We start from the raw sequence: 27,394 nt of genomic DNA on the forward strand, positions 1-27,394 counted from the left end.
TATTTATTTATTTATTATATTAAATACTCAAATACTCATACGCCCTCTAGAGTCACAAAAATAATAATAATACAATTCAAGATAATGGCTCCAACACCTTGCTCCCTAACAATTTGCATTTTTTCCACTAGGTGCCACTATCAGCATATTTTAAAAGCATGGCATCTGAATTTCAATATTACCTTATCCGTTGATTTTTCTATCAAGAAAAATAATTTATAATGTTATAGAATCTACTACACAAACAGACAGCGAACTGGGGGGGGGGGGGTTACAAGTTTTCTTGTAACTTTCTACCTCAGTTTTATAGAGCCACTGAAATCAGTTTCTCGCCCTTCTGTTGACATGTATTCCTTTTTTCACCGTTTTTTTGTTTTACATTTCAGGGCTTCCATAAATAATGAACTGTGTATTATGTGCAAAAGAAAAAAATCTAATACATTTGAAACGTTTGTATGAAATATTGTATGCAAATTATTATAATATATGTTATTTTTATGAATTGTTCATACTGTTTCTTTTTGAAAACCACAAACATACAGTAATACTAAACACTACAAGAGCACACTCAATCTAACTATTAAGATTTTTAATGGCAGCAAGAAAATGTTACTCTTTGAGTCAAAACATTTGTAACAAGGGTTATATATTGCAGTAACTTTTTAGATTGAAGGTCTCAAAAACACAAAATTGTTTTATCTAGCAGTAGTTTGGGGGTTTAAAACAAAATTTCCTTCAAAACTGTTTGCATTTTACTAAAAACAGTATAAGGCTGTTAACAACAAGTTCCCACTTTGACAACTTAACGTGTGAATACAACTGTATACTGAAAACCTCTTTTCTTTTGTTATTAATAGAATGTGTTCCCTCACCTGAGAGAAGAAGCACCGACGTCAGAGCAGCGTCATTGCGTCACGAACTCATTCATCCTCCTCGCGCTGCTGCAAGTATCTGTTGTAATCTCTCGTGTTTATCAACGGAGGTCCTCCTTCTTCTCCTCCTCCTCCCTCCTCCTCAATCTCTCTCCTCTATCTTTAGCTCTGTACCACACGGGCAGCGACTTAACGCTCTTAACTTGAGTTGACGCTTTCATTCGGGCCGGTTTGTCTCTCAATTGTGTACGTCCAACTGACCCACACAGATAAAGGAATGACACTCCGGAGCTTTTATCTGCTGTCCTGGGCTTGAGAAGAGCAGTGAAGGATGTTGTTTTACCCGAGTCGGAGCGCACGGCGAGCCCGGGCCTCCCTCCTCTTACCCGGGGTCTTGATCTGCGTAATCCTGGCCACCGTCGGTGCGAGTATGCCGGGTAAGTGTCTACCTGTATGGTGGCAGCTCTTATATATATATATATATATATATATATATATATATATATATATATATATATATATATATATATATATATATATAGTATTAATAATAGGCTATATAATGGGCTACTTAATATGTGGCCAATGAAAATATTATTTAAAGTGGTTAAAATGCTATTTTAATTAAATTGTATCCTACATCATTGATTTCCAAAGCTGATTGTGTATTTAACCGAGTATTTTTATACTTGGGATTTGCTTTAGTTTAGACGTGTGAGTTATTCTTTATTACACTTTTGTAGTTGTAGATACAGTATGCTAATTAGAATAAACAGGATTCAGACTGTCAATATAAACCCTAATCCGGTTGAACAAGTGGAGAAACAATGAAAAATAAGTTGATATTGCAAAACATTTAATGTGTACGTCTTTAATGTAGACTATTTGCATGCTTCTATAACACATGATGTTTACATTGCAACGCCAAAGCCAACATATTCATTATTGATATACAGATTATACTTGTACATTACATTTAAGTTTTAGCTTCTTAATTAAGTGTGATGTGGGAGAGACAGTTACTTTTAGCTGAACTTAAACATTTTAATTTTAGCTTTGATTGAAGTTAACTTAATATTGCAATTTTTTTCTTCGCTAAAATTAGTATTAGATCATGCAATAGTTGGCAAACCTGTTACCCATAGTTAAAAAAATTTAAATCAGATGATGTTGTCATAATACATTATTTATAAATTGTATTCATGTAGTAGATCTTGTGCATTTATGTAGTAAATGCTTTCATCCAAAGTGCTCTTATTCATCATCTGCTGTTCCATTTGCACTAAACTGTAAATATGTCATAAGGAAGTCCATATATTTTTGCTCCTTTGTTCTATGCTCATTGAGCCAGTGTCTGATTGATTTCTCGAATGTTCATTGTAATAGTCTAAGAGGTTCATTGAGGACTGTGTGAGCTGGAATGTGGGATGTGAGTGCAGCAATTATGGAGAACACGAGCAGAGATTATCAAGTTTCTTTTTCAGACCCCTTTGGGAATTACAACAGCTGGACGCTGGCACAACACTCTCTCACAATCGCACAATCATTGACACACATCTGCACGCTGAGCTCCCCTGAGACTTATTTCGTTTTATCCAGCAACTGAATATCAAATACTGAAGATGAAAATAATAATTTTTATTTATGTATGCACTAATGCACTAATTGTATCCAACCTATAATTTTGCCCGAAAGGTTTCCAGTGTGCCAAAACATGCCCGAAAGGCTAACAATGGAGATTTTCCATCCTTCTTTTTCTCTTTCTCTCTCTTATCTCATCTCCTAGTGCCATTAACGTGTGTTTATGCATGTTTTCCATTGTAGAATGTTTGTTGTTCACTAGCGTGTGACTTCTGAAAAGAGCTGCCACGTTTAGTGTGAACTCTCCGCCTCAGGCTGTTGATTATCTGATCGACACAGAACAGCATGTCAAATTTCACGGAGAAAGACAGATCTGTGGATAGAGCCGCTAGCCATGCAGTAATTTCACAGATGGTGACCAGAGCGTATAAAGATAATGAGGCCTGTTTCGTGCAGGTGAATAAAGCAACCACTTGGTTTGCTTGTTTGAAGAGCACTTTTATGAATATCATTAGTTAATCTCAGTGGCGTAGTGGGCTTCTGAAACTAGTAGTAATGGAAAGTAGTCCTGTAAGTCCTCATTCTGTGTAGGATTTTTCTTGTTCAAAGCAGATTCAAGTTCCTTTTCCATAGTTTTCCAGTGTACGAAGCCTGTGAAACACCATTTAGTTACACCTGGGACAATCAACAAGCAGCTACAATTATATTTAACATTCTGTTCACAAACATAGTCACATTGGAAGTCTCATCAGTTTTATTTATATTTACATTTTATATCAATTTGATCAGTATTATTTATATACTAGTATAGTATTTATTCATATTTTGAATTAACCTTTATTTTTATATTTTCAGTTGTATTTTTGTTTATTTTTTTGTAATTCTTTTATGCACTTTTGTCATTTTTATTTATTTAAAAAAATATTTTTATTTCAGTTTTAGTAATTTAAGTAACTTCAACTTATTTATTTTAATTAGTTGCCAAGGCAGGCAACACCTAATTTTTGTTAATTCCGTTTATTTTTTCATCTAATATTTATATTTTGTTTTATTTTAATTCAGCTTTATTTCAATTACTGAAAATTATTTTAAATAATTTTAGTTTAATTAACAGGGTTATCAGGCCATCATTGTGCTGTAGAGAACTTTTTCTTGAAGAAATTGGCCCTGGTTAATCAATACCCAATTTTGTTTGATAATTCGAACTTGTTCTATAGTCATACAACTTGCTCAAAACACGGAAATGTTTAGCATTTATGTGTCAGGTTTGAGGTACAACACGGCTATGTCCTGAGCCCTTATTATTTTCATTTGTAAACTGTTAATTGCTGCCTTTTAAAGCTGGAAAGTAGGCCTTTTAGTCTGTGCACAATAGTGTATCTGAAGAACACTTTAAGTGCTTTGTTAGACGCTCAAACTTGAAATCTGAACCTTAAAATGCCCTCTTAAACCTGCTCCTCGTAGAGCACTGGATAAAAGAGATATAAGAAAGGGAACTTGCTGTTTCACATAATGGGAAACATCTCTTTCTATTACAGTGCAATTCTCATCACAGCTCGCTTCGTAATGCACTTACATAAAATGTGTTTGGGTGGTTTTAGGTGTCTTGAGTGCTGCTTTGCTCTCTTCTGAGGTGATGGAGTGGATTGAGAAAAGGTTAGCTGCGTTGCTGTAGTAACTGCTGAATTGGATCCTGCTCTTGCTGTCTCAGGGGAACGTGAGGATCTAAGACTCTACAGAGATCTGGAAACAGCCTGTTGTTGTCACAGTGATGATTTGCAAAGCGCACATTGAGAGCAGCGGCTTATCTCTGCAGCAGTTCCCTGAACAAGGCCACATGCTCTTTACAAACCTCGCCGTGTGAGAACGAAGCAGCTGCGGCCATATTATCTGTATTCTGATGGGTGAGACTCAAAATGTGTTCTTCTCACGCAGTTAAGGCAGAAACAAACATGGCGTACATGTTTAAATATGCGCTAGGATATCCAAACACACCCTTGAGCGTTCAGTAACATACAGCAAACATCCACCCTTAAGTCTTCCCACATTGAGTACGCACAGGTTGCCAACTTGGTTGCGGAAGGCACATTTAGATCAGCTGAGACTTACACTTTGTTCTGTATTGTACGGAAACTTTGTGGGCCACAAGGGTGGTTTGTGATTGTGTCTTAATGTGGCTATTGAAAGATGTGGGCGTAAATCTGGGTTCTCATTTCCTGTGGTTCACTACATTTCTCTCACTAATGAGGGTGTGTCATTATTCCGTTTTTTTTAATGATAATTTGGATCCGAGCCAGGCAGGCTATAAAAGAGACCCTCAGACTCTTGAAGACACATTTGTTGACTTCTATTTTGGTTTTATAACTGTTTACATTTTTAGTAAGGATAGTAAGTACTGATGAGGATTTGTAAAACAGTATATTTTTCAAAACTGAATAAGCTGGTTTCAGGTTCCACAACCAGATGTCTGTCTGCTTTTGAATGGCTGTTACATTCTAGTCATTTGTTGGATGATCCCTTGTAAGTATCCATCTGTATTCACATGTTCCTTTTTCTGTACAAGTCTTCCCTGCTGAATGTGTTGTACCTAGAAATTCCCACCATCAAATATTTTATTGCTCTAGAATGTAACTATTCAAATGATGCTTTAATCAATCGCTATCAGTTACTCAAATGTGCAAATGAAGTGTGGAAACCTGCATACTATACTACACTTTTCTACTGCCATTTATTCACATGATTAATTAAAAGAAAATTATTGGGATATATATGATAGATAGATAGATTTACACACATTTTTACAATAAATATGAAATATTTATCAAAGTATCCTGAAAGAAAATGTCTGTTTCCACAAAAATATTAAGCAGCACAACTGCTTTCAAGATTGATAATAATAGTAAAAGTTTCTTGAGCAGCAAATCAGCATGTTAGAATGATTTTTGAAGGATCATGTGACACTGAAGACTGTAATCATGTATGCTGATGATTCATCTTTGCATCACAGGAATATATTATTGTATGATTGTATTATCACATTCTTACTATGATATTTACATTTGGCATTTGAGAGTCCCAGCACGTTTGTGCAAAACTTTACCATGATTACCGACCCGTTCATGTGCCCTGCAACGTGGTGGGTGTTAGCCGGTCAACATAGTTTCCATAGCAGCAGGAATAGTAGCCCATTCCCATGAAGTGAATAAGTAACGAGAGTGAGAAAGAGACAAATGGAAGGAAACAGGTGAGCACATCCCAGGAGTGTCTCACAGAAATAACTCTGAGGTCTATTTTCAGATCAAGGATATTGTATTGAGAATGTAGGCATATTTAAAGGGTTAGTTCACCCAAAAATGAAAATTCTGTCAGTAATTACTCACCCTCATGTTGTTCCAACCGCGTAAGACCTTCGTTCATCTTCGGAACACAAATTAAGATATTTTTGATGAAATCTGAGAGCTGATCACTTCTCCATAGGCTGCTAGGTGGCCCAAACTTGCTGGCCCAGAAAAGTTATTAAAGAGATCGTTAATATAGTCCAAGTGACTACAGTGGCTCAATCTTAAGTATATCAAGCGACGAGAATACTTTTTGTGCGCAAAAACAAACAAAAATAACGACTTTATTCCACTATTCATTTCATTCTCTCTGGGCCACTAGTTGGTTCACGTAGTGTTTTTGCGCTGCGCGTCACACACATGACCAGCGTCGGCCAATAGTGAGCCTACGTGGTGACGTGTAACACAGACGCGCTGCGCAAAAACACTACGTAAACTAACTCGAGGCCCAGAGAGAATGAAATGAATAGTGGAATAAAGTCGTTATTTTTGTTTGTTTTTGCGCACAAAAAGTATTCTCGTCGCTTGATATACTTAAGATTGAGCCACTGTAGTCACTTGGACTATATTAACGATCTCTTTAATAACTTTTCTGGGCCAGCAAGTTTGGGCCACCTAGCAGCCTATGGAGAAGTGATCAGCTCTCAGATTTCATCAAAAATATCTTAATTTGTGTTCCGAAGATGAACGAAGGTCTTACGCGGTTGAAACAACATGAGGGTGAGTAATTACTGACAGAATTTTCATTTTTGGGTGAACTAACCCTTTAAGCATACTATGCTTTGGACATTAATGATACATCAAATTGTGTGGTATTGCTGTTTAAATTGATGAAAACAGGTGAAAAAATCCCTTAGATTTACAATGAAGTTGATACCCAAGCCCAGAATCTAAAGCCCAGAATATCACCGAAACTTGGCGGTGAGTTTGTTTTACTTGGACCAGGAAGCAACCACCCAGAACACCTAGAAACCTGTGAACACCTTAGCAAATGACTAGTGGTGCCTAAACACACAGCGAATTTAGCATTTACAGGCATTTAATCCATCAGGAAATATAAAGTCTAGGTTAATCATATGACTTTATGAGATTAAGATCTGAAGCATGTGTATCTGCAGGAATGGAAGAGAGCCAGTTTAAACAAGGAAAAGAACTGGCACTTAGCTTGACTTTTGGTAGAGCAACAGGATGTCCACACAATGGGAGTTTTCCCTTATCCATCCACTTTCCTCTTCCTGGCATCTCCTATCACAACTGCAAGGTTATTAGCCTATCTAGTTGAAAATATTTGTTCTAATTTATTCCTTCTTAAAGGGATAGTTAAATGTCCCAAAAATGTCTGTCTTCTGCTGAACACAAAAGATATTTAGAAGAATATGGGTAAGCAAGCGGTTTATGGACCCCAATGACTTGCATAGTATATATTTTTTTTTTCATACCTTGGAAGTCAGTGAGGCCCACCAACTGTTTGGTTACCCATATTCTTCAAAATATCTTCTCTTGTGTTCAGCAGAAGAAAGTAAGTAATTCAGTTTAGGAACAATTTGAAGGTGAGTAAATGATGACCAAATTCTCATTTTTGGGTGAACTATCCCTTTAACAGGTTTTATTTTTTTTACATTTGTGGCCACTTATGATGCACATCCTTCCCCACGAAGTGGAATCTGTCAATATTGCCACGTAAGTGTGTCTCTGTTTTCGTGCTTCAGTTCTGTGCTGATGTTGGCTTCCTTCCCACTCAGAGCTCGGTTAATGATTTCTGAGCCAGCAGCAGATGGTTAGAAATATTCATTTTTAATCCAGCTTCATGACATGCTTATATTTCTTATGTAATCATGTGCGCTTTTATATGGCACCACAAATGACCAGAGATGTTTTGAAAAAATCTGATTCTCAACAGCCTCCTGGGAGGATCACACCCATTGGAGGTTTTGACATTTTTTTATATATGTTTTTTTTATGAATATTACAGATGAGTTCATAAAAGGACACAAAAAAGGGCGTTTGCAACCAGTTACATTTCTCATTTCTGAGTTACCTGATTGTAACCCAGTAGTGCCCATGAAGAATCCACCCAATGAGACTGGTGTGATAAGTATGGAAGCTTGTTTCCACCACGGAATAAAATAAAATAAAAGATAATTGCATTTTTTATCTAACAATTCTGACTTTATTTCTCGATATAGTTTGTAATCCCATTCTTTATAACCCATCTTAGTTGCATATCTATAAATGTATTGTAATTTCCCATCTTTGCAGAAAAAGATCCATCTTCATTTGTAGGCATGCGTTCTTTTCTTTTTTTTCATTGTATTAACTTGTTTCAGGTTCTGAGTCAATTGAATCAAGCTTGGAGGATCTTCTTCATTCCACTTTTATATATTTTTTTAGCTATCAATAACAGTTTCCATAGTACATGTCTTTTCCTCTTCTCTCTTTTCCTCATTGTAAACTTTTTTGGTCAATGCTCCCAACAAACACCATTGGATCAATTATATAGTAATTTTACTCCTATTTTTTATTTTATATTATAAAGTTTGTTTCAGAAACAGCTCTGTTTCCAATGAGATCCACTGCTTCCACTCTTGCCTTCCTTTTCAAGGTTTAGATGTGTCATGCAGGATTGTACACATGAAGGGCCATCACACTTCTATTAGTTGGTCCTTCAGAGAATCCAAATATAGTAAGTGGTCTGTCAGGATTGACTTTGATCAGTGTTATGTCATTGATGTTTTGATGAGCGGAGATGGACTGACTGATCTGGGCGATCAAAGTATCTCCTCCATCCAGAAACACTACAGCTTCAGATAAATAGTCAGTGAGGCCTGTTAGCTAAAACAATAGGTTCCTATAAGCAGATATTTTGAAAGAGGTCTCAGTGTTTTCTGTCCATGCAATAAAAGTCAATTGGGTCCAGAGTTGTTTTTGAACCCCACTGACTTTCATTGTATGACAAAAACAGTTCTTCAAAATATCTTGTATGGCATGAAAAATGCCATACAGGTTTGGAACGACATTGGAACGGTGAGGAAATCATGACAGAATGTTTATTTTTTGGGGTGAACTACCCCTTTAAGATCAGTTTACTGATGTTGTGTAAGTGTACTGCAAGAAACTTCGGGTAAAAGATTCAGCTTAATGACACTGAAGTCAAGTAGTTACTGGAATCGAATTATATTCAATGCTGTGTAGTTTAAAAAACCTGTTGCTTCCAAATTCCCTCCTTATTTCCAAGCACAGCTTGAGCTTGTGGTTGGTTGTGTAAATGAATGTCCATGACCGGCTGGAGGTGGGTGGCCCAGCAGGGTGTTTAGAGGACTGTGCATCTCTCACATGCACGCATACAGTTGCACCTCATTAGTCAGTTAATCTCAGTTCTCATGACTCCTCGTCCAGATTTAAAAGCAATCTGGTGGTGTTTTATGAGGACTAATGAGGGATGATGATGTCTTTGACAGTGATGAGCAGAAATCAATGCATACAGTATTTAGCAGCTGGAGGGTAAGCAACACCTAGTAAAGATTACAATGATGATATGGTCAAAGCTAATAAACCTTACAGGGATCGATCCGGGCAGTTAAACGGTGCGCCACACCACCAGCACACATTTGAAGATATAGATATCGATATTGAAACTTTCCCTTTTTTTAAACCCTATGGTATTTTTGGTGTAAAATCAGTCGAAGCGATCCAAACCAGGCAGATGCCAGCATATTGTGTGACAGATCTTGATTATGTTGGGCCTGTGCAGTTCATACTAATATTAAACATTTCAGTGCTTATGGACATACTGTAGTGTTCAAAATTTTGGTATCAGGTTGGTTTTTCTGTAAAGGAATTAATACTTTTGTTCAGCAAGGAGACATTAAATTGATAAAGAAAAATTACAGTAAAGACATTTATAATGTTACAACAGATTTCTGTTTTCAAATAATATTGGTCTTTTGAAAATTCTGTTCATGAAGGAATCCTAGTTTCCAAAACAGTTTCCAAAAATATTAAGCAGCTCGACTGTTTTCAACTGTGATTGTTGACTGAATTTTTCTTGAGCAGCGATTATAATAATAATTTCTGAAGGATCATGTGACACTAAAGACTGGAGTAATGATGCTGAAAATTCAGCTTTGCCATCACAGGAATAAATGACATTTTAAAATGTATTAAAGGTGCATTGCTTAATATTTAGGAGGATTTGTTGACAGAAATGCAATACAATATACATAATTATGTTTTCAGTGGTGTATAAATACCTTGCATAATGAACCGTTATGTTTTTATTACCTTCACTAGGCATTTCTATCTACATACACCGTGGGTCCCCTTACATTGAAATAGCCATTAAACCATTCATAGCCCTTAACATATTGTATATAAACATATATACGGACAAACTACTACAGAGCGCGTTTCGTCACTATGTTGTTCTCCGTGCAAAGAAGCTAGCAATACAGTAGCTTTCAGCATAGCTCATTGGGAATATGGGAATGTTTATTTTATGTTTATTTTTTCAATGAATTAATCGTTCATACTCACAAATCTGCTTATGACCAAACAAAATGTTTATATTTATATATGTTTAATATATGATATGTTTATATATTTTATATATATATTATATGTTATGTATAGGCTATTATATGTTTATATATTTTGTACACAGTTTGTACACATTATAATTACCCGTAAATTCTCGTAAGTTTCCAATTAGGAATATTTCCAATATTCCCCATCTTAACTTCTCATGGAAAGTTTCTGGAAATTTTCCACCCATTTGCAATCCTAATTAGAACATAGACACGGATATTCTATGTACATTACTGCTGTGGCGTATGAAGCATTTGCCTTGACAGGGCACTTCTACCCTTTTATAACAGCTCCTTTTCTGTTGCCTGGAAACACACAGGAGACCTGTCAATATAAAAATGGGACTGTAAAAGCAAAGAAAAGCTTTCAGAATTTAGTTTTATGTGCACATGAACAAATTAATTAAGTTTGTCTTACAAGATACACACCATTAGTTGAGTTTCACAGTTCAGCTGAGCTCCAGTCTCCATGAAGAATGAGCCGTTCGGAACAGAGAGTGAATGATTGTTTGATGATGCTTCACGCTCATTTAAATTATTCCGGATGGGACGTGTGTCATCAGGTTGATACTCAGCGCTGAGTTCCTACTGACGTCCGCCAGATGATGTCAGAGTGACGGATAGCGATCCACTCATCACAGAACACTGTGATGCTTATTCATGGCAGATGAAAATGAACAGACATTTTGCTTGGAGTGTCTGTAGGGCTCTGGAAGTAGAAATCCTGGTAATTTTCTCTATACAGAAATGGCTTTTTATCATCCTTTATTTTAAGGAAGATCATGGCATGAGCTCCCAGGTTGTTAAGTAATGGTCAGTGCTTGGTGGAATCTGGATTAAGTAATCAGATTAAAAAAATGAGTTGCCTACTTCTTGGTTAAATTAGATTAATTACATTTTAAACTGCTCATAATCAGACTGCAGTTATTTTTTATTGATTTACATTATTACATATTATTCACACAATGGAAGTAATATTCATTCATAATTCATTATAGATTCTCCCTAATTCTTTTTCATTTTGTATTTTTTCCTATCCAAAAAAAATAAAAATAAAAATAAAATAAGCATATAATTTATATACATTCAGAAAGTCTTTTAGTTTTGTGGAATTGCACACACACAGACAAGCCACTAGTCAGGTGGTTATAATAACTTGGAAAATTGGGAGGCCACAATGCATTTGATCACTGGATTTACAGAAATTTTGGTTTCTCAACTTTGCATATCGAATCAACTTCTGGAGAACATTATTAATTAATATATTATTTGAAGGAATTATCAGTCATTTAACCATGTATTGCTATGTCTTTGAAAGCTAATGTCTTTTACATTTTATTTTTATTTTATATACATTTTTATGATTTATTTAATTATTAGATTTTCATTAAACTCACAAAACCCTTGCCGTTTTTTCACGAACTCCAGTCTGGGAAACCATGACATAATGTAATGTTTAATGCACTTCATGTTGTTGTTAACAAATAATGGAATATATTTTCTTTCTCTTTGTATTTGTATAGCCTATCAGTAATAAGCAACAATATTAACATGGTGTTGGGTCAAAAGTAATCAAAAAGTATTCGGATTATATAACCTAAAATGTGTAATATAATAGATTACGTTACTAACTAAATATTTTGTCATTTAATTTGGAATCAGTAATGGACTACAATTTGTAAATAATCTACCCAGCACTGGCAATGGTTTATGCTTCTGCAGAACCTATAAGTATGAGATTTTAAAAATAGTTTCATTATTGGTGTCTATAAAGCAAATTGGCTGATTCCCAATGTAATGGAGAAGTACAATACATTTTAATTAAAGCAAATGAGATGTGTATTAAATTAATTTAAAACAATTATTTTATAATATTTACAAAAGAAATGAAAACAGAATATTTGCACCATCTTATGACCTAAGATGCCTTCATCCACAGCAGGGTTATTATCATTTACTAAAACCATAAAAAAAAATTAAAATATATATTTTTGCTTGTTGCCAAGAAAACATTTCTCATTTTCTTAAGCACTATAGTAACAAAACCTAAATAAAATAAAAAATAAATAACTATATAGACATATTTGTAAGCAATAAAGTTCAAGAGGCCATGCTGTATTGTGAATACATGTCGTATTGCCATAATTTCGAGATGACAACACTTGACGTTCAGCTGTTCACGTCCTCGGACTAGGAATAATACGTTTAGATGGCAACACTATCAATGCCTAAATAAATCTGCAGCGGTCATGTGGTACAGTGGTCATGTGGTACAATGGAGCTCTCCGAAAAGTCTTGTTCTTATGGTAATTACCACATGACGTGAGCGCACCTACAGTCACAGATGAAAGGGCATTGTTAGGCATGTGAAGCGGAGTGCCTGCAACCTCTTCAGCCTTGACTGTTTACAATACGGCACGCCTCGAGTACCTTATTGCTTTGATCAAACATTACCACACAATACAAATAGTCTATTAAACCCGAAGATATATGTGTTAATATGTTACTTTTAGTATAGGAACTATACTCTCATTCCTGCGTAATAATCAAGAAACTTTGCTGCCGTACCATGAGTCCAGCAGGCGTAATGATATGACACAGTGCCTGAAAATAGACCCCAGCTCGGTAACTTCCAACGTGACCGGGACTAAGTTTGTCTAACCTATTAGACCTATTTTCAGGCACTGCGTCATATCATTACGCCTGCTGGACTCATGGTACGGCAGCAAAGTTTCTTGATTATTACGCAGGAATGAGAGTATAGTTCCTAGCCATATCAGCCTAGAAAATCACAACTTTACATTTTCCGTCAGTCTTAGTACACGATGTAACTACAGAAGAGTTAAGTTTTAAATAGGAAAAATATCGAAACTTTTTGGTCATTTTTTTGAGAGAGATGCTAATGGTCCTGTCCGATTCAATGATCTATGCTAAGCTATGCTAAAAGTGGTACCGCCAGACCCGGAGATCGGCTGAATGGATTCGAAAATGGTAAAACTCAACTGTTTAACTCTGGGGGAGTTGGAAAATGGAAAATGATATATCAAATATATATGATATATATATATATATATATATATATATATATATATATATATGATATATATATATATATATATATTTGTTTATTTATTATATTTATTTATTATTATATTTATTTTAATCCCTACTACTTTTATATTTATATATATATATTATATTTTTAATTATTTTTAATTATTTTTTATTATTATTATTATTATGTAATTATTATATAATTATTATATACTTTTTTTTAATATAATCTATCTATAAATTACAGAAACGTCTGTCTGTCTGTCAGTATGTCACCCGTGGCTACGCCTATATGCATATGTAAAATAACGCGATCATCAACATTAAATGCCATATAAGCCAAAACTGCCTAATGTTAAATGAAATGTCGACCCAGGAAGAGCTATAGTAGGCTACTGTGAAGCTTTGGGGGTGTTGATGGACTCGATCTACTCCATCTATGTTTTGATTATGTTTGAACATTTAAGTATTTTGAAAGCATAGGTTGATCGACTTGATTACGCCATTCGCAGTGCTTCATGGTAGTAGGCGGGGCTAAAAAGCTATTTAGGAGCGTGTCACTTTTTTGACTCTGATTGGTGTAATTTTCTGTACAGCATTGTTTAATTAAGTTTTTTGCCAGGAATTCCACTGTTAAACACAATAATTATTCTAAAAATCAGCTGGACTAATGTGGTTTGACGGCTTCAGCAGAAGCAAATACCATAATTGAACAACCTCATAGCTCACTGTAGGTCTGTGTTTAAAGGTTTACAAGTTATCCTTCAAAATCAATTTCCTTTTGGAGAAAAATAAATTAAGTATTTACCTCCGGAACTGAACTGTTGCACTCTATAGCCTTTCGTTATCAGAAAATAAAACACAGCTATTGACCAATCAGCATCAAGGACCAGAACTATCAGTTTTATATATAAAAAAGTGACAAAAACACACAAAAAAATATGAAAACTGTAATAGTACATCAATGATTCTAAAACAACTCTGATCTAGAATGAAATCCACAAGCACCATCACAGCACACACACCTGCTGCTGACCCAGTTTTCCTCTGTAGCCTCCACCGAGAGCAGAGCACCCCCACTGAGAGAATTAGACAGAAAATTAAGGGATTTATAGAGAATAGGAGCACATGGGATAAAGTATCATTGAAGAGAAGGAGCTGAGACTGTGGACCGATTTGAGTCATTCAAGCGTGTTTGTGTCTCTGACTGATTTTAGAGTCTCTCTAACGATTAGAAGTCAGTCAAGGCAGAGACAATTTATATAGTCAAGGGTATGATGAGACACATTGAATTCAATAGCACTGATGTCACTGGGTCCTTCACTCACCATTACCATTGAATGTTTTTCAGGCATCAAGGAATTTTCAGTTTCAATGCAAGTTAAGCTCTATTGACAGACACTTTTACGTCAAAGCCTAATTTTCTGCTCTTGCATGTATCATGCAAAAGTTACCAGTTGTAAGTGGTTTGCTGGCTATGCATGATCATGACAAGTTGAAATATATATATATATATACACACACACACACACACACACACACACACACACTTTGAAAGAAGTCTCTTATGCTCAAGAATGCATTTATTTGATCAAAAAGGTAATATTGTGAAATATTTTTTAAATTTGTGTTAACTGCTTTCTATTTGTCACATGATCCTTCAGAAATCATTCTAATATGCTGATTTGGTGCTCAAGAAACATTTTCATTGTCAATGTTGAAAACAGTTTTGCTGCTTAATATTTTTGTGGAAATCATAATTTTTTTCAGGATTCTTTGATTGATTAGAAAATTCACACTAGCAGCATTTATTTGAAATATAATTTTTTTTACAATGTAAATCCATCAATTACAATTAAGCATCCTTAAATCTTAAGCAAAATAATTTTCTGAGTTAAACATCATCTGTCAAGAGCTTTTATTATGAATTTCAAAGCATTATTATGTTTGTTTAAAGGGACATACTGATATTTTCTACCTGCAGAATCAACAATACCAATAAAAAAACATGACAGACTAAATGCATGTGTGGCTTCAGAGGAAACGATGACTTTTAATGATACCCGTAGGAACAACATCACCAACACTTGCCGTTAACACCTGGTGCACTAATTCATAAAGATTTTAAGGCACATTGATATTCAAATACATGATGTGTGATGTTTAGTGCTTCAGATGTAATAATATAATTTGAGTATATCTAATACTTTTTATTTTTACCATTTTAACATGTCTTTTTTCTATTTATTTATTTTTTCAGCAAACAAGTGCCCAGATCACATAGACTGTACCATGATGAGGCGGCACTTCTGTGAGTCTTGCTCCTGCCACTGTGGCTCCTGCCTCAGTCCATTGGAGGAAAATGAAGACGGACATTGTGTTGTTCCCAGGGGACACAATCACGGTATGAAGGCGTTCACACACCCACCACACCCAACTTCTGGCTACTGTGTCACGATTTATTTAGCACCTATTGTCTAATCTGGCATATTCTTTAGTGCTTATGCATCAACAAACTCAAACTGCGAGTCAGGCAACACACAATCGTTTTCTCAAGCCGAATGCTGTGCATTTATTAATCAAACCCTCGGCCTGTGACTAATGCTGTCCTGAAAGAGGAGATGATGTTGATGGTTTAGACCTCAGATCCTCCCGTCATCTGGCCTGTGCTTTTGCTCTCGGTTCTCTCCTCTCTCACTGTTTCTATTGGTTTTGTGGTGAGCGTAATCTCTCGCTCTCTCTCTATCCTCATGTGGCAGAGGCACATGACTGAATTTAATCAGTTGGATTGTAAGCGTGCACGCGTATGTCTGTGTGTGGCCTTGGCTTTAATGTAATTCCATGTGAGCACTGCTCTAGCAGAAAGAAAAAGCACTCTTTTTTATCTATTGCAATACTGGAGTCATAGAGTTTTGCTTTTGTGCTAAATATTTTTTAAATGTCATCTTTTAAGTGTCAAGTAAGTAGATACTTTAGCAACAAATGCTTTCAGATAGATGTATAATAGTATTTATTAATAATATATATTTTTAGTATATTAATAGTATATGTTTTAATATTTGTATATTTATTTTAAATTTGTAAAGTTTTTTGTTAAATATTTATTAGGTTTTTAATTTGCTTTAAATTGTGTGACTATTGTAATGGCGGTCTAAGTCATTTTCTAGGATTTCGCACAATTTCATTTGTCAGGTTACGAAAAAAAAAATCGAACTTAAAGGGATACTTCACCTCTGGGAAGATGAATGTGTATTTAAAATAGGTCATTTAAGCTGAAGAAATGTGAAGAAATTTTTGAATTTGGAGCTTTCTAGACTGAGAAAAGCCAGAAAATTTATTTTTGGCTTATGTGGATGAAAGACAACAACTCCCAGTATGCACTTGCTTCGCTGCCCTAGGAGGCCACGCCTACCGGTAAGAGAGCGCAGTTGAAAACAACAAGGCTATTAGGCTAGCCTACGTGATGAGTTTGCCAGGGATTTAGAGATCGCCCAAAATGTCCGGGATTCGGCTTTTGCGTTCTACAGTCGCCATTCATTATGTTTACTGTGGCGAGCAGGACGAGGCTGACGGCCGGGTCTTGCATCACTCACGGAGGAGCGGGAATTTTCTTAGCAATGGTAAAACGCACATCAACAGATTACTTGTTTAGCGTTCATGTAAACACTACATTCAGATTCACCAATCGGAATGAATTCAGTTAGATTGAAACACAAGGTGTGCATGTAAACAATGAATGGCGACCGCAGAACGCAAAAGCTGAATCCCGTACATTTTGAACGATCTCGCCCGCCGGACAAGTCCGGGAAAAGGAGGATGGTAACCCCTACTTACTCAGCTTTCTCCTATTATTCAGCTTTCTCCACAGAACAAGAGGCTGCTAGCTTAGCTTCCAAAGAAAGACGGCTGACACTGTGTACATTCTGTGAGTGAGATCCCACCTCCTATGGGCGGCCTGAAAACATGCGGAACAACGCCATCTACTGGCTGTAGTCTTTTGCCTCTGGCCAGAAAATCCTCCGATGACGCAAAATGACGATTTTTGCGTCATCGGAGGATTTTTTTCAGACAAAAAATACATAAATCTCTTGTCTCAGGGGGATATGAGGGTGGAAAGCATGGTAATTCGAAAATACTACAGGTTTTCTACTAATACAAAGCTTAATGCTAAATCCTGAAGTATCCCTTTAAGAACCGTTTACCCTTAATCAAGCTTCAAATATTTTTTTAATCAATATTTTACTTAAATATTTTAAGAATTTCAACAGTCAAAATACTGTCTACCAAAATTTTCTAAAAAGTAAGGTTTACTCACGCTTAAGTCATGTGATGCATTATAAATATTCAAAATATACATATATTAATATACAAAATATCACTCTTAAGATCCAGAAAAAATATTATAACTTTATTATTATAAATATTATAATATTAAAAATAATATAACTTTGTTGTAAATGGCTCTCACAACTATAATGTAGTATGTGTGTATATATATATATATATATATATATATATAAAATAATAATAATATTATTATTATTATTATATTAATTTTAATCCCTACTGCTTTAATATATATATATATATATTATTTTAAATTATGTAATTATATAATTTTTTTTATATAATCTTGGCTATCTATAAATTACAGAAACGTCTGTCTGTCTGTCAGTATGTCTGTCTGTATGTCTATTCGCATATCTTTTGCACTTTGCACTGCTCCCTGAATCGATGCGCTTATTCATTTGTGGATGTTAACTGAATCTGTAAGTCAGCTATGCTGTTTACTTCTGAATATTATATTTCATTCTGGTGCGCTTAACGTTATCGCTACTGTGTAATAGTAGCCTATGCTATTCACCAACTAAACATATCCTATTCAATGCGTTCACAGTCTCTTTCACGGGCATCGTAGTAGCCTATTCACAGACATGACTGTTTGCTCAAGCATTTTCTCGGAGTTCACTGTGTGCTTTCTACCATGCACAAATAAAAATGTCACTGAACTTTTGCTGTGTAATTGTAACAATGAGCACTCAAACACACCAAACCAACAATTACTAAAAACACACACAAAAACTGATTTTGCACGGGCATTTTGCACTAGTATATATAAAATTGTGAAATAAAAAAGATATATTTTTAATAATATTTTATTTTTTTAATTAATTCTTATTTATAATTCTTTATATTAGAATTATTGCTTTATATATATATATATATATACACACACACACTATGAATAATAAATATATTCAATATTCTTTTTTATAAAATATAATTATATATTATTTATATTTATAAATTATTATATATTTATTTTACAAAAATGTAATCATATATATATATATATACAGTATATATATATATATATATATATATATATATATATATATAATTTTTAATCCATTTTGTTTCATATTATCGAAGTATATGTACTGGATGTGAGCAATAAAGTGGCTATTGTGGTAACGCAGCAGCACTTCCTTCATAGGCTTTGTCTTCGCCCACAATTCTCATGCTAATAGACCTTCTTTCTACCTTATCTTCTCTCTTTCTCATACTCTGCAATACTTTTCCTGTAATTCAGCTCTGCAAACATAGGCCTGGCTCACTGAATGATGAAGAGCCTGATAAAGGGCTGAAGACGACAGCTAACAACTTTCATTTTGAGCATTTCATTTGTGTAGCCAGAGCCTGTGTGTTTCTGTTACTAAGAATATCTTCAAAAATAAGAGCATGATATGAATGTTTAGTGTTTTGCTGTGCATTTTACATCATTATTGATAAACGGAGATATATTAATGAATGTTTGCTGAATTGTATTTTTGAATAGCAAAGGTTATCTTGATTTTTAGAGCAGTTTTATACCTTATACCTTATATTTTATATCTTATACCTTTACCTCTGTTCTTATGAAATGCTTTACAGGAAAGTCTTAAAGATTCAAAGAGCACAATTGAAGCGATTGTATATGTTAGACCAAGGTGGAACCTGCTGTACTGATCAAACAGTCATGCGTCATATTTGCTTTAATATTGCCATGAGCGAACAACACTGGCTCTTCGGTTTTAAAGCACAATCACATTTAATTTGGATTTTTATTCCACCATAATGTTTTTAAAATCCAGATTTTTTTTCCAGCCCTTGAAATTGGGCCACATCAGCTGAACCGAAGTCTCTGCCACTAACCATCATCCGTCTATGTAGGTCAGCAGTCTCATTTTTACGTCACTGATGGGAAATTAATCCAGAGAGAGAGAGAGAGACCAGAGGCCATGGCTGCGTTTAACTCCACTTTAATACATACACTCAAACTTCCTTAAGCTCTTCCCTTGGGGGGAATCCCCGGCAACATTTTGAAGCGCGTTCAACTTTAAGTGGATGAGGGAAGTTTATTTAGACAGACCCTCGATCCCTTGATTTTGACTGAGGGAGCGAGTCTTCTCAACATGTACTGTACACTTCAGGCAGATCCATAGACCACAATGCATTGTGATGTCACGGCTGATTTCGCTTAATTTACCCCCACACAACTCTAGTGTATGATGTTGGAGTTATTTAGACATTTAACCGCATAATACTTGTAGCTACCTTAAGCTGACCGTTATTACACCGTTATAGTTTATTGTATTATCATTTCCGTTTCTGTAATATTTTATATTTTCTCCAACAGCCCAAGCATACATACAGATTCAACAGACAGATTCATACAAATTCATAAGGAAAAACTGTAAATAATAAATCAGCTCCATTGAGGATTCCAAGTGATCAAGGGCTTAGTGTGTTACACTTAAGCGCATTTCAAGAGTTCCGCCAGTAGTGGGCACTCGTGCGACGAAATGAAGTTAGCGGGGACAGCAGTCAGTAAACACTTGCCTGATTTAAACACTTACATGACTGTGTTAATTATCACATTGACTGAAATAGCCTGGCTGGAAGTAGTATTTTAGTGTTGTCCAAAGTTGGTTGATGTCAATGAATCACATGAAATAATAGTTTAAGATTTAAGAACTCATAGTCTGTCAAAAACACCTGAAAATTGATATCCGCTGACCAAGTCCACTAGATGGCAGCATAATCGTGTCAAAAACTCACGACAGCCTATATACTGCCTATTGGTTTTAGATGCCAGTCAGTCAGTGCTGTTGTGTCTGGCTAGTTATAGAAAGCTGCATGATATACTTGCACAGGTCAGAGAAATTAGTGTGTCCCAAATCATATACCGAAAACAGTCAGCCAAAGGTGCCGCGATGGTATGCTTTTTAAAATTTTTTTTTGTATGCTTCCATGCATTCTCTTTTTTTTTTTTTTTGTGGTTAAGTTGCTCATTTTACATGCAAATGCAAACAGTAAGGGATCTGTGGTGTCAAGGCACAGTTTTGTAATGACATAATAGTATGTCTCAGTACTGCTGAACTGTCTTAATGCACACTCAAGTACAGACTTCCCCACCCCCAGTCAAGTCCATACTTTTACTGCGCAAATTGAGTAATATAATATTAATCTTTCTTTTTACACTTTTCACAAATGTGTTTTTTTTTTTTTTTTTTTTATAGTTTGAATAATTTCTGTTTTTATTGTTTAAAGATAAGATTGTATGTAAAATTGTGGAACTACTTGTCTGAACCTGTGTTATTATTAGTATCATTGAGATACTATTGTAGTTTCAATAATATTTGGGATTAGTTTTTATTTTAATTATTTCCATTTTCATTTTGATTTTAGTCAAGTGTTGCAGTCATTTTATTGTGTTTTTTGTCATTTGTATGTTTTTTTTAATGTCAATTCATTTTTTATTTCAGTTTTAGTTATCTTAGTACATCAAGTTAAACTATTTGAAAATGAGAAATGAATGAGAAATAAGTATGTTTTTATATATTTTATTCTAAGTTTGTTTATTTTATTTCAAGCAACAATTTTTTTTATGGTTTTAGTTAACTATAATAACCCTGGTCAGATCTTGTACATGTAGCACGCGCTGAATCAAAACTTGATTCATTTTGTTCATTCTTCTTGTTGGTCATCAGACTTTATTCAGGCTGTAGTGTTTCTTCATGTGTAAAGCTCAGATTTTCAGGTCCACTTGTACAGATGGTTTGTCCCGCCTCCTTTGACACCTGCTGTGGAGGACAGACACACAGCCTGGACTGTGGGGGTGTTGAGACAGCTATATGTGTTGCTGTATCACATCAGTCTTGTTCCACGAGACAGATGGCCAGTCTTCTGTAGACTAAACACACACTTTCATGACAATAAACATTCCCTTTTCCAGTATTTCCAGTCTGTCAGCACTTTCTGGTACAGTGCTGAATAAAGACTTGATTTATTTCTGTGTGCAACGTGAAGCGATGATTACGGTAAAGTTTGCTATATGGAAATGTACTTATTTTTTCAGCAGCTCATTGCAGACACAAACTCTGTACCATATGCAACACCTCACCTCTCAACGGCATAGCAGTTAACCACATCTAGATGATCGCTGTCCACGTGTCAGATCAGGCTGGAACAGCAGACAGAACCAGGGCTAGGCGATATATTAAATAGTTATATTAATAGTTGATAAAATGTATCAACTTGGGCTGGTTGATGTTACTGATATTTACTATGTTTTTATATATTAGTGCTGGGCAAAGATTAATCGCGATTAATCGCATCCAAAATAAAAGTTTGTGTTAGCATAATATATGTGTGTGTACTGTGTATAATTATTTTGTATATATAAATACACACATATGCATGTATTTATTTAAGAAATATTTGCATGTATATACTGTATATGTATTTATACATAATTTATATTATATATAAATAATTTATATATAAATGTAAAAAAAATCTTAAATATATACATGTATTTACAAAATAATTATACACAGTACACATACATATATTATGCAAACACAAACTTTTATTTTGGATGCGATTAATCGCGATTAATCTTTGCCCAGCACTAATATATATATATATATATATATATATAAAAATATATAAATATATTATTGTATAAAATTACCCAATTAGGGCTGGATTTTAACCACATTTTCAATATTATTTTCTTGTTGATATTTTTTTTTTATTATACAATTAGCCAACTAGAATTATACCATTATATTATGTTATATTATTACATTATATTATATAATGGCATATATTATGCCATTATACAATTAGCCAAATCTGTGTGGTTCTGGTTATTGAGGTAGTATAGTGGTTATAGTGGTCATGATTCATTGCAAACTCTTCTGAATTTCCTCTTCGCTATGCAGTTTCCGTTTTAGTATGGCGTGACATGACAAATAACGGCAGGTTTGGATTTCCGATGCCTTTGCCGCTTATTTTAACTGTGTGTTTTATTTTAAATGGATTTATTTAAGATAAATGACGATAGAGTTTTGCTTCTTTTCTGTGAATGAGTTCTTTCAAATCAGTTTCTGTGTGTAAGAGGTAGAGCGATCACACACACCCCCTCACACTGGCCACACACACGCACACACACACACTCAGGCTGGTTGCCGGGGGGGACAATCTTCCATAGTCTTGGAATGCAGCTTACTGTCTGGCCAAACGTACCATTAAACCATGTGCTGCTTTTGTTTTCCGTTTAGAGCGTGTCAAACAAACAACTCCCCGGCACACTCTCACTCAGGACACACACAGCCCAGTCATCACACTTCTGCTCTCATAGTTCATTTATGAATGATTCTGAATTTTCAGAATATACTCCCAGTTTAATTGAGCTTGAACTAAGGTTTGACTTTGAAGTACAAGAAAAATGTGTGTTATGTTGTTTGTAAGACATGGTGCCATGATTTTTGTGCACATTGCATGGCAGAACCATGGTGGATGGTAAAGTATTTTTATCTAATTCAAATTCTGTCCTTGTTTTTACAGATAAAATGCCCTTTTATCCTACTATTGATGAAGAAATCGACCATCTGTCTGTCATTGGCAAGCAGCAAATGCCAGAAGTCAAGCAGCCAGGTTTGAACAATCTGCTCTTAAAATCTGTGTGGTTATGGTTATTGAGGTAGTATAGTGGTTATAGTGGTCATGATTCATAGCGAACTCTTCTGAATTTCCACCTCGCTTGCTCTTCGCTATGCAGTTTCAGTTTTAGTATGGTGTGACGTGACAAATAACGGCAGGTTTGGATTTCCGATGCCTTTGCCGCTTAGTTAAAAGTGTAAAAACTCTGTAGTAATTAGGGACATTAGATCAAAAGAATGATTTTAATGTTTCTTTCTCTTCTTTTCTCTCTCTTCATCCCCTCTTTAGACTCTCGCTCCCAGTCTCCTCCACAATCCAATTCAGAATCGAAGCAGAAGAGTCTGCATAAACCCACAACTGTTGATCCAACAACCGGCAGCCCGTCGACCCCACAACACCGAACCTCTAAATCTCCCCAGCCAAACACTAACTCGTCCAACCGCCATGGGCCGATGGTTTACCCCCACCCTTCCAGAGACAGCCTGCTTGTCCGTATGTGTCCTTTGATTTTGTTTTTCTGATTAAGTTCTAATTATGATTAATGTGTTGATGTGAGTTTTTTTCATTTATTATTATTTTATCATGCTTTGACCCGGTTTCCACAGAAATTGAGTGCAAAATGCACACATTTTAATGTAATTTTACCGGATTTACTGTGGTTTGGCTGGCCTACATCCCTGACAAAGATGACATTTAAACAGTAGGCCCATCCCATGATGTTTTGTATTTATCAATTTACACACTGTGCTCTCATTAAAGTAGCATTGAGTGTGTCCCATTTGAATGAAGCAAAATCTCCTGTTTATGACAGTCCTCCTCAAACTTTCTTGTCTGTCTCTGTTTCTCTCTTTTATAATTGTGTTTGTATGGGAGCAGTGATGGTATCTTTATGCATTGTTGTGGGGGCCGTCGCACTCGTTGTTGCTGCCGTCTGCTGGATCAGGTAAATTGAATCTTTTCATTATCGTTATTATTTATTATCAGTTATACAGTTTGTTTGGTCAGCCAAAACCATGATCATGTCACCGTAGTGTGTTTCAAACAACCCTCCAGTTCAAACTAATGAAAATAGCCTTTCTTAAGGCAATTCTCCAGCATTTAACCAAGGAAAGGACAATGAAAAACATTACGAGATCTATATATATATCGCTTCGATATATATATTAGTATTTTTTCAGTGTTATGTTATGAATAAATAATTATTTTGTTTATAAATATAGTGTAGTATTTTGTTGTCACTGCTGCCTTTTAAATTTTGTATTTTAAATAAAATATATTTTGATCCTTTTAGTATTTTTTCAGTAAATCTTTTTCAATATTATAAAGAAATTATATATATATATATATATATATATATATTATTTATAATATTGAAAAAGATTTACTGAAAAAATACTAAAAGGATCAAAATATATTTGATTTAAAATACAAAATTAATGATAAAGGAAATATATATATATATATATATATATATATATATATATTTCCTTTATCATTTTTAGGGGAGTTTTTTTATTTATATTATACATATATTTTTATAATTTTATATTCTATTTTCAGTACAGTGCACCATTAGCAAACAAATGATTATATGAAAGTATTTGTGTACTTCTTTAAGACAATGTAAATGTCAGTGTAAATGTTAGTGTATTCTATTGCAAGCCTTATTTTTATTTGTTTTACAGGTTTCAGAGAGAATCTCAGCTGGCTCAGAAGGTCGATTACCCTGCGTTTCATGCAGCGGGCTCTAACCATAACCACGCTTCTGTAAGAGAATTCCAGTTCATGCAAATGAAAATACAATATACACTTCAGAACTTCTTCTTGTAATGTTTAAGTGTTTACGAACGTTCTCTTTCCATGTTTTAGTCTGGGGATAAAACGCTGGCTCACAGTGCTCAGATGTATCACTACCAGCATCAGAAACAACAGATGCTCTCTATGGAGAAGTAAGCACAAAACATGATCTGTTGATTAGTTCTGGCGCTTTAGCATGCCTTGTCTCTTCTCAGCTCTATGACCTGATGATTTCTTTTAACATTATTTATGCATTTTTATCATTTTAAGTCGCTTTAAGAGACTGCTGACTAAAAACACATGTTTTTAAAAACAAGAATGTTCCTTACTCATTTCCTTTTCTCTTATTTGGTTCCACTTTCATGTACAATATATATATATATCTTTCGCAGCTATTATGCTAAAGATATGAAATCATGAAAATGAAGTTGAATTAGCTGTTATAAATATGCATGTCTTTTTTGACCACAGACATAAAGCAGAACCTAAAGTGTCAGAGTCGGGGGCCACATCAGATGAAGAGAATGAAGAGGGAGATTTCACTGTGTATGAGTGCCCTGGACTGGCACCGGTGTGTACACTTTTATCATCATCTCCATCTCTCACTTATCTTACTAACTTCCTATTTATATATATAAATATACACAGTACTGAGCAAAAGTCTTAGGCATGTTAGTATTTTCACCCCCCAAAAATGCTTTTAAGCCAGTTAATTATATCTTTTGCTATAGTGTGTCAGTAGGAAATATCAGTTTACATTTCCAAACGTTCATTTAGCCATTTATTGTAATAATCCAGTGAGATTTTTGTATGCACAAGGACTCTGACAACAGCCGGTGTCCACACAGAGATCTGATCTCACTGTCTATATATATATACCACATATAAATATACACACACTTTAAGAGCCACATCTATGTGGTTCAGAGGTGCTTTCTTGGTTCAGTCCTAAGACACAAAAAAATACTTCTGCAAAAGATGCACATCTAATAATGCAGTTCTGGCCAGCAAAGAGTATGATCACTGTGGTTTTTTTTTTCTCTGCAGACTGGAGAGATGGAGGTGAAAAACCCACTGTTTGACGACTCCACCTTACACTCTCAGATACATCATAAGTGACCTGGACACACACACACACAACCCTGCATACTTTTACAATATGCCTAACACACCTAAAAGCACTCCGCTATTGGGTGAAGTTGCACCACACACAAATGATGACATCTAAACACACTTGGAAAGAAAAAACTATGACTCTGTTTTTCCTGGAACATCTGAGCCCAGCCCCCTCAGAGCAAAGATTACTCAAACTCTAAAGATGCTGAAGAAGGGATGATTATGTAGATGAATGATAAGGTAAATAAAGTAAAAGACAGCAGTGGTTAAGAAGTTTTTCTTGTACTCAAAGACACATATTGAATCTGAAAGAACTCTTACACCGCAAACTCTGTGGAAACTCAAAGCGGCCGTTTAATGCGGTTTCTTTACACCACCACAATCTTTATTCTTTAAGTCTGGAGTTTGTTTTCTCTTGCTATCTTTTTATCTCTCCTACCTTTTAAAAGGGTCATGTTAGGAAGCTTTGTAAGCATCTCTTTCGGCTACATGTCATTTTTTTAAGCAGTGTGCATCTTTTTGGGCAAAGCTGCCTCCAGAAGCACCTCTTATCATTGTGTATTAGAAGTACACAGTGGTCTCTCAAGCATTATTTGTCTCTCCATTTCTGAATATTGTTTTCTTGTTGTCAACATTTGCTGATTTAAAACAACATCATATATTCTTTATCTTTTTTTTTTATTATTAAGAATAGTTACATTTTTGTCACTTTAGTCATTTTTCCACTATATGTTTCTTCAATGAAGTATGAAGCCTCTCTTATATCTTTGTTTGTTTGTTTGTTTGTTTGTTTGTTTGTTTGTTTGTTTGTTTTCTTTGTATCCCTCAGTAAAAATCAAATCCATAATGATTGTGTCTGGGAATTAAATATTAGTCAGACTGAAACAGAGTTGTTGAGGTTCCTGTGCTCAAGTCACTTTAGTGTAAATAAATAAATAAATAATTCAACTTAAATAAATGTATTATATTTCCTTGAAGCTTATGGGTAATAATGACATGACAATCACAATCCTGCATATCATCACAGCTGTGATGAATGTTATAATTCAAGAATTGCTGT

At 34.9% G+C, this 27,394-nt stretch overlaps 1 protein-coding gene across 1 annotated transcript; it reads left to right on the forward strand.

Annotated features, from left to right (window-relative positions):
- Positions 1-965: 965 nt before the first annotated feature.
- Positions 966-27,303, forward strand: npdc1a (neural proliferation, differentiation and control, 1a). The gene is made up of 9 exons (XM_082140274.1): positions 966-1,309; positions 15,689-15,832; positions 23,326-23,415; positions 23,710-23,913; positions 24,298-24,364; positions 25,107-25,188; positions 25,291-25,370; positions 25,690-25,789; positions 26,266-27,303. The coding sequence occupies exons 1-9, from the start codon at positions 1,204-1,206 to the stop codon at positions 26,335-26,337; spliced, it is 945 nt and encodes a 314-aa protein (XP_081996400.1). The 5' UTR covers positions 966-1,203; the 3' UTR covers positions 26,338-27,303.
- Positions 27,304-27,394: the final 91 nt, after the last annotated feature.

Source organism: Leuciscus leuciscus (genome assembly GCF_965113295.1).
Source record: "Leuciscus leuciscus genome assembly, chromosome: 16".
NCBI lineage: Eukaryota > Metazoa > Chordata > Actinopteri > Cypriniformes > Leuciscidae > Leuciscus > Leuciscus leuciscus.